This window comes from Cyanistes caeruleus, chromosome 9, assembly GCF_971803275.1.
Source record: "Cyanistes caeruleus chromosome 9, bCyaCae1.hap1.1, whole genome shotgun sequence".
NCBI lineage: Eukaryota > Metazoa > Chordata > Aves > Passeriformes > Paridae > Cyanistes > Cyanistes caeruleus.
The window spans coordinates 16,148,181-16,167,170 of NC_141709.1; the positions used below are offsets into that span (position 1 = coordinate 16,148,181).

The 18,990-nt window shown below is 38.1% G+C and overlaps 1 protein-coding gene across 2 annotated transcripts in view; it reads left to right on the forward strand.

The window, feature by feature from the left end:
* PLPPR5 (phospholipid phosphatase related 5) overlaps positions 1 to 18,990 on the forward strand; it is a 141,362-nt gene that overhangs the window by 31,402 nt on the left and 90,970 nt on the right. For both annotated transcript variants that reach the window (XM_086841846.1, XM_086841844.1), the window contains exon 2: positions 8,603 to 8,677. In XM_086841846.1, coding sequence (XP_086697972.1) covers positions 8,609 to 8,677 — 69 coding nt within the window. In that variant the 5' untranslated portion in view covers positions 8,603 to 8,608. The remainder of the gene's footprint in view (positions 1 to 8,602; positions 8,678 to 18,990) is intronic.

Consider the following 18,990-nt stretch of genomic DNA (forward strand, 5'->3'; position numbering starts at 1 on the left):
GGTTGTTTTCTTTTTTTTAGTTTTTTAGTTTTGGTTTTTTTTTTTTGTGAACAGAGACTAGGAAGAAATAAAAAGTACGTAAGCTGGCTGGGAAGTTTACAATTATTCAGTAAATTTTTAAATTATTGCTGTTTTAATGAAATATAAAGATGATTATCATGGTTAAGTTCTTTTGAAGTTTGTGACTTTTTGCACACATTATTATGCACAAATTTATGCAGAAGTTGAAAACTGTCAGTGAATTTTATTTCAGCAGAAATGATGCCAGGTTTTAGTCTTAGATTAGCTGAGTCCATTTGGCCTGTAGGAAATATAACAAAAAAGTGGAATATGAAGAAATGGCATGTAGAGATTTATATATGCCAGCCTCCATCAAGTTTTTCTAAATGGGAAATAAATGATACATTATTATGCAGCAAGTCATAGAGACTCTCATAGCGCTGACATTGTGCACCGCTTTGATCTTGAAAAAGAAGAATGAGAGCTGCTCCCATCTGCAGTTGTATCACATCTTGTTGGCAATACAGAATTTGCTTAGATAATCACATGAGGAAAGTACTTAATATATTTTAGGATACAGTTGAAAGAAAAACAGCAGCTAAAGGCTGGGAGGAAAACCATTACAGTGTATTCAGCCCAGCTCCCCAAAAACCACCATCAGAAATTCTGCAGATCAGCAGTTCAAGACAACTGGAGATGCAGCTATTCTTAAATACAAATTAGTTTGGATATACATGTGATTGTGGTGACTCTATGGTTCTTTTTAGTACTTTTGGTGAATACTAGTGGAATTGACTTTTTCTGAAAAAAATATTTGGAAATAGTAAGTTTCACAGGCTGACATGTGAGGTAACTTCTAATTAATATGAAGTGGAATTGATCCTTGCAACAAAAACAATAATGTGTGATATGTCTACTCATAACTAATAAACATTACTTAAAATTTGAATATTTGTCATTTAAGAGAATTTTTAAAAATCAGGACAGAAATGACAGTACTGAATAAATTTAGGGAAACCACAGTATGGCCTCACTCTGCTAAGTTTTGTTCTAGTAATACTGCTGATGAGACACAGAAAAAGTGCACTAACCAACTGGATAAATTGTATCAGCAGCCGTCTGACATCTGATTGCAGATGATGACAGGCAAGTCAATGTCCATCACTCACAGAGCTCATCATCCACTGTTGGGTAGTGGCTGTGAATGATCACTCCCAGAGTTGAGATAAGGAGTGCCCAAGCTGGAAAGAACAGAGAAAGAGTGGCTGGCCACACTTCATTGACTCTGAGCACTTAGCTGAGCACTGAGTGAGGCAATGAACTGTGGACAGATGCTTGTCATATGTAGGTACCACCATGGATATATCAATCAAGCTTGACTCACCCATTGTTTCCACAGCACTCCAGCCATGCCTGTGAGGAACTCTTGGCAGCAATTCTGGTGTCATCAGTGTGTAATTAAAACAAATCCCTTGAAAATTGCATGTTTTATTTGTGAATTATTTGCTCAGGGCTTTTAGGATTGAAGGCTTGGTTCCATTTGGTTTAAAACCCAGTATAAATACCCCATTGCATGGCTGGTGTCATTCATACCTCCCTGGCCACTGGTAATGCACACAGAGAACTGCAGCTGATTTGGCCTGGCCTTGTAAATCCTCTCCTGAATGGAGAGGAAGCTGCAGACTAAGACATAGCATTCCACATATTTGAATATTTTGATTCTAAATCAGAGAGCAAAGTGAAGACAAAAAGCCAATCCAAGATCTATATTATTCCAGACTGTTACACTGCAGTAACTATTCTAGTGAATTTCTGCAGAGATTCCCACAGGCAGCTGCCTGTGTGGGAAGGTGTCTGTGTAGATGCCGTCTGAGTGGCAAGGGCTTCCTGTTATGATAGAGTTGCCGTCACATCCATGGTGCATGTGGTGGATTTTAAATCAGCACCAGTGCTCTTTCACTCCAGTGGACTCTTTTCTTATGTACAAAATTATAGGATTAAGATTTGCCTTGATTTCACAAGTGGAGTAGTTTTATGGAACTCTTTTATTGGTTAATCCCACATTAATTTGTCTGCTTGCAAAACAAGTGCATTCTTCCCTCATCTTCTTAACAGAAAAATGACCTTGTTATTTCTGATACTGCAACTTGTTGGGCAAAACTTAATCCTGTCGCAACAAACATAATCCCATGAATCCTCTTGTTGCTGATAACACTTTTTACTGTCTGAACTCCTTGGGAGCTTTGAATTTGGTGTTTGACAGGCTTCTAGGTCCTTCTAATGTTAATCTTCAGATAATGAGTAATCTAAGAAAGAGAGGGATATAGTTTCTCTATTTCCTGGCTTTCATCTTTCATGGTAATAAGATTGTCACTCTATGCTGTTCCAACTATTTTACAGTTTTTTAAAAACTAATTTTGTTTGATTTCAAAACTGGAGAGCACCATTTAGCTTTCAGTATCAGCACAAAGGATACACCCATCTGAAGGTCAGCAAAGAATGAAGTAACAAAACATTTGTGCAACATATGTGGAAATCACTGGGGAAAATGCTGTGTTGGTATATATTGCACTGCTTTCAATCTGTTGGTGACATTTCCCCCCATATTTCATTTACTCTTGACATAGATGTTGCTGTGTGTTGGCAATCACTGACAGCCTGGCAGATGTTACAGGGACCTTGTTGCCTGTGGATTAATACACTTGTGAGGTGGAAGGTTATTTCAAGGAAGTGGCAAAGAGAGTAAATGCCCTGGGTTTCAGAGAGAAAGAGCATCTGAGTTCATTACTAAGGTTCACCAGATAGTGGCACTCATGAATTTTCAGGTAGCAAAAGCAGCCAAGTGTGTCATTCCCTGCTCTAATCAGAGTGATTTGCAACTGCTCTCTCTCATGTGTCTCTCAGCTGATAGCAACCTATTCTTGCTCATTTTATGTCATTGGTTTCACACTACTTTTGAAAATACATTAAATACTGACTTTATCTGTATGATCTGCATCCAAGTTATCTTAAATACTAATTCTCCCTCAGCATCTTTACCATCAGTATGTGATGTGTTTCTTCTGTTCCTTTTTCCTGTTATGTATATAGAGATAAGCTCTCTCTCCTATTGGAGAGAAATGCCTCTCATGTGTTTCTCTGGCAGATCTAAAGCCTGAAACTATCATCATTCCTAAGTTTTCATTTTACAGTATTTTTTGTAAGAGAAAGGCAATTTAGAAATGTCACATACTTGGCTGAGAACAAACTCCCTAGCATTTTACATGAAAAGCTATAGACATTAGTGTACAAAGTTCTCTGTTTTATCAGTCCTATCTGCAGATGAGTTCTTTGATATTCTGTAGTTTGGTTTGATATTCAGGTTACATTACATACCAGACTCATCTCTGTTCTGTCAGTTATTCAAAGAGTGCCTTTGCTGTTCACAGAATTAGCTTCCCTCTGCTCTGTCTGTCCTCTGTCCTTACACCCTGGGATCAAAACTAATATACATGTCAGAGAAAAGAGAATTTTGGTTACTGCAGCACCAAGCTTAAAATGTAAGAGAAATCCTCTTGGAGAAAGAGAAATAAAAGTGTGAATATGTGGAATAACTTGATGAACTCTGTTCCTCCAAAGATTGTTCTGAATATATTTCAGTATTTCCACCATGAATATGGTTCAGGTTATTACAGTATTTTTTTCTCTGATCATTTTTTTTCAGCCTTAGCAAAGCTAAAAAAATCTGTAAAGGCTGATTTTTTTGTCACCTTTAGATTGTGTAGGAATTCTTTCTGATATAAGAATGGATGCTTTGTGAAAGCCTGAGTGGTGTTTGAAAAAGCACCTGTCTATGTGCATATGCATGGAACTGAGAGGTAGCTGGAATTGAGATAAAAATCAAAAGGAAGATCTTCACTAGCAGCGGTTTTCATAGTTAGAGTGTCAATTACTGTAAAGATTAAATTTTTTTTCTCACCCCAATGACATTCAGCAGGAACAAGAGCCATGAAATGTAAGTAGTAAGTCTGAAACTCCCTGAGTTTGCACAGCAACTCTAATTCTTGTGTAGCTGGGTATCAGGGCTGTGCCTTTGTGCTCACCAATCTGCACCACTGGATGCTGCAGCAACTCTCAATCCAGCCAACTGCAGAGACCAAACCGTGGACAACTTCAACAATGGGCTAAGGTGAGATAATGTGCTTGAGTGAATTCTTAGCCACCTTCACAGCAAAGTGTTTGACTAATTAGTACAGGAACTAGCTTGGTGGGAATTTTGGACTGTCCTGAAGGCTCCCCCAGGCAGCCCCTGCCATGCCCAGAACAATTTATGTGTTTCAATGTGTTCATTAGCAGCTGGGCAGGAAATCTGGACCTTCCAGGAATTCCTCAGGTGATTCACCTTAGAAAATTGATCCAAGTGTATACAAATACTCTCTAGCCCACATACTCTAAGCTCTCCTGCATGATATTAATGCAGCACATTCACCCTCCTGACAAATAGATATTGATGATAAATAGATAGATATGATACAAATTGGAGATAAAAATGTCAGTAACTCAGAGTAAAGTATCAGCATTCTTTATTTTTCTTTCTCTTTCTCTTCATTAGAACGTCATAATCTTCTCTATTCTCCATTATCTCTATGAAGGCTTCATAGATTTGGCACATAAAATGGTTTCTTACTATGAAGATTTTCTTCACAGCACAGTGACCTTATTTCCTTTTTCCTTGACTAATTCATTTTTCCCCAGACACGTTCTCTGTTTACCTTCTCACGAGCCACTAAATTTTTACCACACTGAGGAGCATAAGTGCTACTGATAGTTCCAGTGAGCTTTATTTGAATTTTAGTAGATTTTTTTTTCAGTTTAGTGCATATCTTACATATCCTGATTTATTGGTAAGCACTTTTTCATTGGTATAGGTGAACTTCACCCATAAATGGAAAGAAACAAATGAAATAGAATATACCATTTGTACTTCTAGATAAATCCTAAGTCACAGGGAAACCTGTGATGAAACAGACAGCTAGTAATGATACAGTAGTGCCTTTGATGTGCTTGGAACTTGTACAGCACACTGTCTTTCACCAAAAATGCCAGAAGATGGACATACAGATGGCAACTGTGGATAACAGAAGTAGCAAAATAATGAGATTAGGGAACTCCATTTAAGAACTAAGGATATTTGAAACAACTTTTCTGGCTGTGAAATGCAGTATTTAATAAATCCCTTGAAGTCATATGCAAGCTATGAGCACAAGTACTTCTGTTTCTGAGTAAATTTGAAGTGATTAAAATCTAGGCATCTTTTTGCATTGAAAGCTGTTCAAAGATCCCCTGATGTTACATCCTAAGAGGATGTCTCCTTGTTCATCTGAAGTACTTGAGTCAGTAGATATGCCTAGAAATTGCCCATAGAATTGATTTCTAGACCCTACACAGAGCAGTAACTACTTTGTTGTAAAAACATTTAGCTGTTATGGCCCTGGTCTTGCTGCCCAATTCCCACCCCTTTTTAGGGAGCCAAGAGTTGGTGTTTTAGGGGTTACAGTCATAATGCCAGGTTGATGGTTGGACTTGATGTCTTAAAGGTCTCTTCCAAACTCAATGATTCTATGAAACCCTGCCCTAAAACACGAGTGCAATTGTCTCATTTGAGGAGAGGTATAAATTGAGTGAGTTTTGATCCAAGTGGGATCAGAAACACTGAGAGCAGGTTTGCATCAACTGTACTGAGGAAGTGCAGCCTACAGCTGCCAAGCGTGAAGTTCATCCTTGGCTCCCATGCTGCCGTCCTTCAGAGCTGCTGCTGCTCAGCCAAATGCTCTTGTCCAGAGCTCCTCCTGGAGGTGTGTGCTTGCTGTCTCTTCCCAACCAGCACAGCTGTGAGCATGATGCTCTAGTCTGGCAGCGAGGCAGATTGGTGATGATACGTGGCAGGGGTAGGCTTGTCTGAGAGGGATCCTGTAGGTTGCTGTTAGGCATGCCCCCAGAACAGCAGCTCGAGGGAGACAGGCTGCCTCATGCATACAGAGAAACTGTTTCATAGGCTGCCTAGTAACTACTGACATAAAAAGACTTCACATCACTAAAACAGAACTAGATCCTTATTGAGAGATATTTATAGGGATGCTTGTAACATTTCAGCCATGCTCTCACAGATGGCTTCTTGATGTCTCATTCAGGCTCACTCATCTTTCTCCAAACTCTTAGCAGCAACCTCTGGAAAGGCAATTTCACATAATTGTGCATTTATCCTGTGTAAAGAGGGGTTTCAGGCTCTGACCTGTGCCTACCTCCATGCTATGGAAAAAAAAAAAAAGTCTGGGATACATCTCAGGCTCTAGAGTTCATCCCTATTTGAGTGCACTGAAAACTTCTGACACTGGCCAATACACATATGCAGTACTTACACAACATTAACAAGAACATGATGCTCCTTTGGTGCTATTCTGAAGAAGATGAATCTTAGTCTCTTTTTATTCTTGAGCTAATGGCTGAAGAGCAGACACATCTTGGTCCTTAATTCTCAAAGCTTATTCCCTTTTCTTCAATGTATTGTTAGCACTCAATAAATAATAAATGACTGCTATGTTGGTGCCTTTAATGAACTGAGCCTGTAGTCCCAATGTACAGTAGCTGTGCATGCACATCTCCATATGCAATATTAATGGTTATATTATGTAACTGTATAATGGAGTGTCAAGGAGTCTCTGGGACTCTTGCCTGAGAGAAGATTTGAAAAGAAAATGAACAGCAGAGTTTGGCCCTGGATTCATAGAAGTGAATTGATCAACAGTAGAGCACCATTTTCTATATAATTGATAAATAAGTTCAGCCTCTAACGATCTGGGAGAAATTTCAAGAACATATGCCATATTTGCCTGCTTACGAAGCACTTTTTTTCATTGCTTTGGATAAACACAAGCTGAATGCAGATAATTGCTGCTGTGTTTTATAGCACCAAAGACAGGGCTAAAAATGTCCAGAGTGACAGGGTCACAGCTGAAATTCTCGCAGCTCCCAGGGAGACCTGTCTGGTGCATGCCTAAGTCTGACAGAACTGAGCAATCGCTCTGCTTCACATTGCTGCTGATTCCCTCATGGGGGGAAGGAGGCACAAGGTCAGGCTCCTCCAGCCTCCTTCACAAGGGGAGCAGAGCATTAGAGATGGTCCATGCATTGCTGGGAGCCAGGCTGTACACACAGAGCAGTTTGGTTCTTTGATATTGCTTGGAAGCATCTGCTTTCTCTTCTCTTTAGCATTCTGACTCCTGGACTGCTGAGCCCCAAGCCCTGTGTGAAATGTGTACATGCACAGGCAGGGCATGAGAGGGAGTCAGATGCAGTTTACTAAAGCATCAGAGGAAAAAAGAGAATCAAAGATGAATTTGGGAGGCCATGGAAGAGAGAGAGAAGGAGATCCAAGATGCTGTAAAATGTGCTACATGAGAGAAATGGAATGGAATGAAGGAAAAGGAGTATGTGGAAAGACTAAAGAGAAACTGGAGGGAGAATACAGGGACACCCGAAGGAGAGAGCATAAAAAATGGGTGATTGGTGAGACATAAATGAAGAACAGTGAAGGGAACAGCTGGGAAAAACAGAAGAGAGCTAATGGATTATTTCAGTATCTTTTAGGAAGAGCCTAGGGGAAAGCTTTTAAAGTAGAGTTTTAAAAATTAAATAATCAGAGAAATAGTGGTTATATTGGTTATACAGGGTGTTTTTAAGGAAGAAGAGAGCAATCTAGAGGGACTACCCAGCATTTCAAAGTTTTCTAATTCTTGAAGATTCTAACTTCTCTAGAGGTTTTAGTCAATTTACTATATCAGTCACAGGCTGTTTCCTAGTATCATTCCATCCACAGTAGTTTGTTTTCTGCTCTACTTTTTCCTATAACAGAGATTAGTAGTGCAGGTTTTTCTCTCAGGCAGTTTTTTGTTTTTGGTTTTTTTTTTTTAATTTTAACAACAGATCCTGATTTTCTTGCAAGGGAATAGGAAAATTTTTGTAGGTGCAGTGCTGAGAATAAGGATTCTGTGGATCCATCCTTAAGAACCAAAAATCCACTGTACTGAGATTGCAAGACACAGCTTCACAGTTTGGTACTTCCTTTTAGTCCTGTGTTCCCATGTTTCTGTAGAAGCCTGATAGATTAAAATTTAAATTTTAAAAACCTTCAAGCCTTCAATTAATGCCTCTTCAGCAAAATCCTCTTGTTTATACTATAAGAACATGCTTAAGTTTCTTTGAAGTCAATAGAATTAGAAAAGCTCTGCCAAGAAGAGATATAGGATTTGTTTTGTTGACGTATGCAGGCATATAATTAGTTCAATTTTAAATACAAATCTTTGTACAGATACTATTATTTGGAACAAAAATTGCTGTAATCTATGTAACAAAATAGTAAAATCTAAACTAACTTGAAGATCTTTCATATTGGAATAAAGAACTGCACGTGAACAGTCCTTTTCCCTTATGTAATGTTCACCATTCCTTATTTTGGTACAAACCTGTGTTTTAAGCTGGCCTTTCGCAGTTTGCTGTCAACACATTATTACAAACAAGGCCAGCTTCTGACAGATGGATACAATATCCTGTGTTTCCTCCACAGGTGAACATGATTTCCAGAAGCAGGCATCACTCTCAGAGAAGCCACCTGATGTTGCTGTGCTCCATATTAGTTGAGGTAGGAAAATATAGTAGATACATTGCTGAGTTCTTGGGTGTATTTTTTATTAAGATACTCTCAGCAGCTATCAATATGCTTATGGGCAGCTCTCTGCTAGCAATCACTTGTGGCAGCTGGGAGTGAAATTCCTATTCCTATAATATTCTTTCATGGGAAGGAATTGAGAGCCTATGCCTGCAATTAAATTTTAAGTGATTGTGATGTTCTGAAGAGCCAGAATACAGGGAAGTGAAGTACCTCTGAGCTGGACACATAATTTTAGTGATTAAATCTTAATAATACTCTATGAATCTACAATTCTTTTCATTCTAAAACCACTTTACATTTGAGAGTTGCATATCTTGTGGAATCCAACAAAATATTGCTATGAAGGAGAATGTAACTCTCCATAGGCATGTTTTACACAGGTAACTCAATTTAGAATAGTTGTGCTTCTTTATATTGGCAGAGGTTTTGTTCTCCTTTTTTTTAAAGCCATTTCTACATTCTAAATATTTGAATCACACAAAAAATTCAAGCAATGTTTTTCTTATCTTTTAGTGCATGCTAATTATAATGAAAAATCCTGATGGTTGTTCTCAGTTTGCCAGCTGACTTGGTTTGAGGGAGCCTGAGGGAAATGATTAAGCTGTATTTTCAACACAGTCTTTCCTGACTTGCATGTGCACACTAGTAGCATTGGATTCTGTGGCCGGCAGATCCAAGTGGAACCTCTTCAGGTAAACATTTCTTAGACTGAGTGGGGCATTTGTATTCAGTTTTCTGCTCAGCTGCAGACTCATGCACTGTACTGAGCACCCGCTCGGGCCTTGCTGCAGAGGCAATTAGGAATTGTTGTCCCCGGATTTCAGCTCATCAGTTGTTCTAGGGATTTCAGTGGTGCTTAGGATTAGACTTCAGAAGTAAAACTTGGGAAGTTTTAAGATTTCCCTGTGAATCTAATTCCTAGACTCTACATCTTGGTACTTATCTCCTTACCTCACACTGGCAGTGAGAAAGCAGTGCTGTGGTTCCTGTGGGATGCATGTATCCTTCTGTGATACGTTTAGAGTCAGCTGATAAACGGAGAGGGGGGGATGTCATAGACTGAGGGAGAATATAGCATCATGTCAAGCAGAAGGTTTTTATGGTGTAAACATTATGATTTAAGTGACCTTTCCTGAAGAAATTCTCATCCTCAATGGGGTCATGAAGCCTTCTTTGCCTTTTGAATTAAGGAGTTTAAGGTTTTTTTATCAGCGCATTCTGGAAGTTATTTCCATGTGGATAGAAAATGGCTTCATTGTCTGGCATTATTTCTGTCATGTAATTTCAGCAAGTTTTGTAACTTGGCAATTTATGTTCACCATTTTCAAGTGATGTTGTGATCCATTGTGACACAAATCACTACAGATCCACTGGCTTTTCTTGCTTGTGCTATGTCACACTGAGACAGCGGCAAGACTCGTGGCCTCTGTATCATCAAATCTAATGGCATTAGGGGATCCAAGACTCTGATGATGTCATGATGTGATTATAAAATTTGTCATGAAATTAATTAGGGAGATGGTACTGAGCAACTAGACCAGTAGATGGAGATTAGGAAACATGATTTCTCTTCCTGAATGTTGGGGGGAATCAGTTAGCCCTGTTCCATTTATGGCATAATTTGAAAAATCAGAATAAGAATTCTACTCCCACATTAGATAAGTTACACAGGTGGAAAATGACAAATATTTTGTACAGATTTTAGTCTGCAAACACTTGTTATTATCACTGTTTTCCAGGATCTAAAGATGATCCAAATATTATATTGTCTGTAATTCCTTTTTAAAAGCAACTTGATAAGAAAAGTATGCAGAATTTACATATCTGGGTTTAGGTATTTGGGTGATTAAAAGGTCTGTGAGATTTCTCAGCCTTCCTTAGCCTCATTATGTGTCCTCCCTACCACTGAAAGGGAATAGCAGCCATGAGGTGCCAGAGGCAGCAGTTGTAGCTCATTTGGTGGTGATTGCTTGGAGTGAGCCGAGGTGTCTGCAGTTTATAGGACTGGGCTATCTGTCAGAGAAACTGTTTATTTGCAGAGGCACAGCAGTAACTAAGTGGCTACTAAGTGTGTGGTTTTGCCAGCCTGAATTTCAAGTATCTGTTTTGCATGGAACCCAGTACAAATCTGCTTTTCTGAAAGTCTACCAGTCTGCATTGAGTTGACTCTTGGCTTGACTCTGAGAGTATTTGAGAAGGTGTAAATGGGCTGCAGGATATGAGACTGGGCTGTACACAAGCACTAGCTTGCTTCTCAGGGCAGGGTGTTGGAGATGCTGTTGCTCTCCATGCCACTGATGTCGGGGCAGCAGTTTCTCCAGAGCTCTCCAGCAGGGGATAAAGAGGGGCTTAGCCCTCAGCCAGGGCTTGGCCTGGCCCTCGTGGCTGGAGCTGAGCAGAGCCAGCACAGCGTGAGGCAGCACAGTGGAAGCTGTAAGATGGTCAGCAAGTACTTCAGCCCAGCAAGGAAATGTGAATGTGCTTGTTGGAAGTTACAGCAGGGAATAGTCACAGGTTAGTCAAGTTCTATTTCATTCTCCTCAGAAAAATATTCCTTTTTCATGAGTAACATGCAAGTTGGGAAGAAAAGAAAGGTGGAGATCAGAGTGATTTACATTAGAGGAATACTAAGAGTAATTTCTGTCTTGCAACAAGGCAGAACTAGATTTTCTGCACTTAGAGCTTGCTCACAAGCATAGCTCATCCGCTAAGCAATGATGTTATAATAGGTAAATCTATTTCCTGTGCTTTTGCCCTTTGTAACAATATTCAGAAAATTTTTCCTAATTAATTTCTAACCTTGTGAGAGAAATTATTTAAGTAGATGTACAGAAACTTTCAGGGATAAGAAAACCAGGGTACCTGCTTGATTTTTCTTGTGATGCTACATATCTAAATTTTGTGAAAATTTTCTGTTAATGTGCAAGGAACTTATGAATTCTTAGCAGAGAGCTATGAACTGTGCTTAGCTACACTGACAGGCGTTTGTCCTTTTTATGGTTTTTGGGGAGGATATATTTTGTAGCAATACAGCAATATCTTATTTTCATGGTTCTCAGGAGATATCGACTGACATTTCTCTGCCTTGGATATACACTCTGCAGAGTTCTTTATGAAATTTGCTCTCCACTGAATTGGGGGCTTTTTTATAGCTGAGAATCAAGATGACTCAGACAATTTAGAGCTGATTCAACAGCAGAAGGTCAATCTTAGTTTCTCCTTTACCCTTTGGATCCTAAGGATTTATTTTCTACCTAAGAAGGACATAATTTATAATCTCTCTCTTGTGCAATTTTTCTGATCTTACCATTTTCTTCTCCTCCTCCTTTTTTTTCTTTCTATTTTCAATATCTAAGTAGCTTTTCAACATCTGTAAAAACTGACCAGTAGGCCCTCTAGCATAGGATGCTAAAACTAGATGTGTGAATTTGCGGTGATCCTGGAAAGACAATAGTATTTCATATCACCCATCAAAATAGCCAGCCTTCAAAATGTCAACTTTTCAAATTATCTATATTTGAATTTATAATTCTGAAAACATATTTCTTCTTTCAATGTAGAATTTTCTTTTTTTTTAAATGGACCTGAAAGATATTGCACTGAAGTGAAACACTAGATATGTTTACTGGAATCTGCTCTTAGATGAAAAAGTATGGTTTCTTCTTCTACTAAGTATTTTTTGGGGGTTCTTTTATTTGTGTGTTTATTTCCATTCCAAGGCTTGTAATTTCCTTTAGGAGGGGAGTAAGATTTTTCTTTTTTTTTTCAGTGTGACATGAAACAGCACATGAAATGGGCTGTAAAATTCTGAAATCTTGTGCAGACTTAATTCTAATAATTTCTAGTAATACCTTTACATATTGTTGATCTTGTCCCATGATTTAGTCCTTAAAGCTTTGCATAACAATTTGAATGCAAAATGTAGGTCCTGAAAGAAATTACAAAAAGTATAAATATTATTATAATATAAAATCTTCTGTAAGAGTAAGGAAAACATTAACAATAATTTTAAAATATATGCAGCTGTTCTATTAAGAATGTTGTAAAAAAAGAAAGCCATTTCAAAACAATGTAGTGCTTTAAATACCATAGATAAATGTAAAATACCAGGACAGTATCAAATACATACTATATATATACAATTATATACAAATATTGGATGGAATTGAAGTTATACAGAATTAAATAGAAAATAAATAAATAAACTATAACTGAAAATTCTACTCGAAAACTTTCAGTGAATTTAACTGTCTTTGGTTTAGAGTTGCTCCTTCAATTAAAAATAGCCCTTTGGCTCATTTTGACTTAGGGAAAACACACTTTTCACTGTCCTGCATATTTCTTAGGGTATCTGGCACAAAGAAGTTGCTTAGGGAAACACATGAGTTTTGAACTAGGAAGTGAATTACTTAGGCAGTTTTTGTCATTAAATTGTCCAGGATGTTACAGAGATCATCCTGCAAGACAGCTCTTGTGACTGACTGTCCTCTAACCCGATTCCAAGAAAAAACAAACAAAAAATCACAGGTTCTTTTAGAATCTTGCTGAGTTTTATGTTTCAATTGTCTTTCAAAGAGCATGGAGGGAAACTGTGTGAGAGTTTCCCATTCCAGTAGATTCTTTTTCTGCTTTTTGAGCATAGCAAAGTTTACCAATCCAGATTCTGATCTATGTGAAACTTACTGCGATATATTGATTAGCCTACATTTACTGTGTTGTTCCTCTAAGGGACTTTTGGATTGAAATTACCTTTCATGGAAGTTATTCCTTCACAATTGTTTTCAGTTGCTAATTTATATTATTCATTTTATAAATGCTTTACAATGAAAAATATATCTGCTATAATACAGATCAGTTCTGTCACTGCTAGAAAGGAATAATCTGCTGTTATAAACAGGGGAGGCTCTGGTTATCTATGTAGCATTTAACTTTCAAGAACTACAATGCATTTTATTTGACAGTGCCCTGAAAAATTAAACTTCCAGCCATAGCTAAACATTCAAAGAGGAGAGGATTTCAACATTAATCATTCACTGAAAGCAGTGCAACTGAGAGAGAACAAGCTGATGCTGATGAAAAGCACTGTGCTAATGCAAGTTTTCAATGTCTTCTACTGACAAGGCAGGCGTTGGAAAGCTTCTGCTGCTTTGAAATGGATAAAACATAGTAATTCAATAAATGTTCTTTATTTGTAGTCTTCCCAATCAATTTCTGAGCCTAGCTCTCATAAGTAACAGTAAGACCCTAGCATTTGCACCTTAGCAGGCTGTTTAAGACCTGTATAACAGAGGCAGATGCCCTGCAATGTCCTGTGTGTGGGAGCTGCCTTGGTCACCCCAGGCCATGCAGGAGGAGCCACCCCCCTCTGCTCATCCTCCCCTGCTGGGACTGACTGATTGTGGCAACCTATGACAAGAAGCAGGTACTGTTCCCCTGCTTTTCATAGTGCCTCTTTTCCTTATAAGAAATAGATCAAAGCACAGAAAGGCAAGAAGAGAAAGTGTCAAGGACAGTGGGATCCAAGTCAGATATGCTAGGATGGAAACTAATTAATGAATGATTTTTTTTTTCTGGAATTGTCTCAGAGACTGGAGAGGTTCCCAGGCTTTTTGCTCTTCTCTGTCGTGCAATGACTTTTTCAGCCCTTACCCTGAGGAATGCAGGGAGAAGAAAATTCCTGGTACCCAGTGAATGCACTTTGGTTTACCTTTCCTGCTGGCCTCCTAGAAAGGAGGGCATACTGAGTTGTGTACCTACAGGACATGAACATGTAGTTGAACTTTCCTTTCTCTGGGGGATATTTTTAGTATGCTTAGGGACACTTTTAGACAGTGGAAGTCTTTTCTAAGAACTTGTGTAACATAACTACCCCAATTAGTTTATAGGCTTTATTACTCTACAGTTCTTTTAAACATCCACACTGTTGGAATTTTTCTTGAAAACTGAGATGAAAAGATTTTGTAGAAGTATCTATTAATTGCATGAAACTAGTGAGATTCAGTTACTGGTGCAGAATTAAATTGGTCTATATCAACAGCAATGAAAATTTCTCCATCCAGGAATTTTTCTATCTTTGGGGAAGACTATATGACAAAATCTGCTCTGCATATGCATTTACATTATGCTTGTTTCTGGAGATGCTAGTTGCAATGCTATTGTAAATTGAGACATAAATTGGAGAGTGCATGATTAAAACCTGTGTGGATGATCTGCATCGTTTAAAGTCAGACATAATACATCATACCTGGCTTTCCCTAAGCTTACTGTTGACTTTGGCTGTGTAATACCAAGATTAGCTGATATTGTTCTCATTTCAGGGACAAATCTACTCCAATATTGTTCTCATTTCTATGGGTTTACTTTTTTTGGGTTGTTTTTGTTTGGTTTGGTTGGGTTTTTATTGTTTGTTTTCTTTTGTTTTTGCTAGTTGAAAGTTTAATTGTGCCTAATGAAATTAAACACAGGACACTAGGATACCTAATAAGCTAAATAATTTGCTTAAATCCAATTTGGATGCTGTCTAGTCATTGTAGAAGCAGTATGCTACATGTTATTCAACATGTCTAACATGCCAATGTTAGATATTGGCATTGCTATATGAAGAAAACTTTAATGCCATAAAAATTATGTGTCCTATAGTAGTTGTATCTTTTAAACAACTGTCCATTCAATTTCCCAAAGGTTAATTTTTGTGCCAGCTTAGGGAAAACAGGATTCTGCAGCCCTTATGGTCTGTTCTCAGCTCTCCTACTGATTTTAATTTCTCTAAATCAGCAGAATTCCTACAGGAGAGGGGAGAAAGACCAAACACTAATAATATTTTAATGTCTTTCTATTTCAGAGCTAGTTGTACTACATTTACAGCTTTACCACATAGCAGTCACTTCAAAGGAAATGAGCCTTATATGCCTCTAAAAATGATAGCTTCTGGCAATATGAAGAGTGTAAAAGCTGCATGGTGCTTTAAGGGCATAAAAGTAGCCACTAGGCAGTCATAACAGAAATTATATATTAATTTTAGTTCTGGTAGATATTAATTTTTTCCCAAAATGACTCCTGAAGACATTCCACATTGCTTGGTTCTGTCCCAGTGACTGAGCTTTCTTACCCCTCGATCACCTGCCAGGCTTGTGCAGAGCCAAGCAGCCTGTGCAGACTCAGGCTCTCCTCACACTGTCCTGCCCCACGCTGGTCCCCAGCTGCCTGCAGGAGCTGTTGAGCTCCTACATTTTAATCCTTTTGCCCTGGCAGGAGCCTCCAGAATCCCTCACTTACCACATTTTCCCACAAGAAACCTGTAATTACAACTTCTGATATACTTGCCAACTTTGCAAATGCACCCTTGTACACATCCCTTGCTCCCCACCTTTCCTTTTCTAATCATTTTTCCCACATGATCACTTGCCACTTGCTTATTTTACTACAGTCAGTTGTCTGTAGTTAAGCTGGCCAGCTGGATGAATAAGGCATGGAATGAGTAAGGATTTTCAGCAGCACTGATCAAAGTAAAGAGTTGTGTATTAACCAAACAAGCATTTATTTTGTTACATAATAATTTGACAGTGTTCCCTATTATATCAGTGATAGACATATTCTAATGTAATAATTTTCTTATCCTTTAGCCTAACGATTTGTTAAACAGAATGTTTTTAAATGAGGAGAGCGATCTTATGTAAGTTAATTTAGCAGAGCTTGAGAGCTTTGGTTATTAATAATTCATGGTGCCAAGTTACCACAAAGAATCTTCAAAAGCTGGTTTATTTATTATTTTATTATTTTTATGGCTTTTTGTTTTCCAACTGTTACTTTCAGTTCAGGCTTCACTTCTGAAAGCAGCAAAGGCTATTTCCTTCTCTCAGAAGAGACTTTTTGATGCTTTAGTTAGTTCCTTACTGCCTTCATGAATCTTTTGCAAATGCTTGGCAGCTTGAGAGTTTAGTTTTTGCCTGAAAGGTAATTATGATGAGAAATTATGATTAAGTCAAAGGCATAATCTCAGATTATTTTTTAACAACCAATCCTCTAACAGATTTTATAGCACCTTACTGGAGCACATATATATGTATAAATATACACACACACAGTACTGTCTCTTTAGAAACTGGAAAATTAAGAGTATCTTTCTTGCTACCACTTTAGGTAACTGGATGGGCAGTTTCTATTTGTATCTGTTAGTTTCTATTTGTAAATCTAACCAATTTAGAGGTAACATGATTTTATTTTTAGATCTGAATTACAATAATCAAGTGAATTACAATAATTGCAGTGAACCACCATACAGAACAGATGGTAACCATTAAGGTTAAAGATAGTGGGTTTGAGTAAATCAAATGTAATACGCAGAACCAGAGAAAATTTTAGGTTCAGAGCAGGGCTGACCTCACTTTTTGGTAAGGTTCCTCCAATCCTCATAAATGAAGTTTTGAATATATCTCCAAGGACAGAAATTCCTTGATAGGAGGCAATTATCTGAATAATGATTGATGGAAATGAATGCTTCTTGAAGTGATTGTTTTCTAGGAATTCAGTCATTTGGAGAAACACAGAAATTTCAGTGAGAGCATGCCTAATGCCTTAAAAATGCTTGTCTTTTTAGTCCTGTTCTGGGCTTAACCTTGTAGCCAAAAGGATAGCGTAGAGGAGATGTCTGTAGAAGATGGGAGTTTCTCGAAGTGCAGAGGTGTCTGTCCTGCAGGGGGCATGAAAAGTGTGGCTTTAGGAAACAAAACAGTGCAGGAAATTCCTGTGAGGTGTATCCTCAGAGGCCTGGTGATTGTGTCCTTCATGGCAGAATCCCAGGGTTTACAAATGCTTTGTGTCTTTGAAGCCGACTTTTGTCACTTGGGTTTTCTGCTTTCTTGAGTTTTCTGTCTTTGCTGCATCCTCATGAACAAGCTACAAAAGAAAGGGCATTTTTCAGAGGCACATGTTTGAAAATATGAATATAACATCAATGCCTTGTGAATGGCTTGGTGTCTAATGAAATATGTGATACACATTTCTTGTATTTCCATGGATCATGAATGCAGAGGGATACACGAGGGTACAAAAGAGCAGGTCTCATGAGTATTATGAAGTGGACATTAAATAATTTTCATATTTAGGTTTTTCAAAGTAATCTAAGAAAATAATAATCTCTATTTCTAGTTTTCTTCAATAGTTACCCGGTAGCAATAGATACGGTTTGTAATTCTGTTTGGTAAAATCGTTGGGCTTGGGTTTGGTTTTTTTTCCTTTTTTTCCATTGAACTGCTGCCTAAATGTATCCTGAACTTGTTCTTTCTATGCTTTTCATTGTAATTTTATGAAGTAACAGATAATGTCCAGCTCAGGAATGGGATTTCAGGTGTAATGCTAATGAGAAATGTCTGGTATAATTTGTAAGAACATAAGTAGTTCTAGGGCACAACTGTGTGTGAGCTTACCCAGCAGAAACTGTCACAGAGGAGGTGTGGGACTCCTGCCAGCATGAGCTGCATACATTAAACTACAACCAGAGCTAGAAGCATTTCGTGACTTTGGTGCATAATTTATTATATTAGTCTATTTGTCTTTCCCTTCTGAAAGAAATTCAGTAAGTGGGTTAATTTAATCTTATGTCCAGATCTGTGCTTGAAAGTGAAGTCTTGTATACCTTCCCTGTCCAGGATACAACAGCTAGGGACCAAGCTGGGGTAAGGAAAGAGGGAACTCTGAAAGTTTTAACTGCCACCAAAATGAGGAATCATCAGACATGAAAGGAAGACCTCACAGTTCCATGCAGAGTCCAAAGTAACAATCTGATTTCTTTACACACTTTCGGATGGTTTTACATTTCCCCTTAGTATTGCAAAATATTTTATTCTTCAGTCATGGACTTAGCAAAAGATAGTGATACCAAGTATGCAGAGCTAAAAAATTTGTCATAATTCTGTTAAAGTGTGGAACTTAAAAATGAGAGGGCAGATTTGTCCAGGTAGAGACCAGCAACATTGGCCACTAAAACAGTCAGTCTATGAGTAGACAAGGACTGATTTTTCACACAAGTTTTCCAGCAAATGAACAGGGTTTCCTTCAGTTAAAACAGAAGTTTGTCTCCATCTCTCTGGTAACTTCAGCTATTGTTCATAGATCCTCGAGCAATGTCTCTAAACTATCTGTAAAAACACTGGGGACTTCTAAGGTCTGTTTTCTTTAGGCAGCTAAACTGGAGGGGAGAGCATAAAGTACCCCAGAAAGATTTTGATGAGCTCACTATTTCCTTCTTTCACACTTCTGGATTTTCAGCTTGATAAGAGATTTAT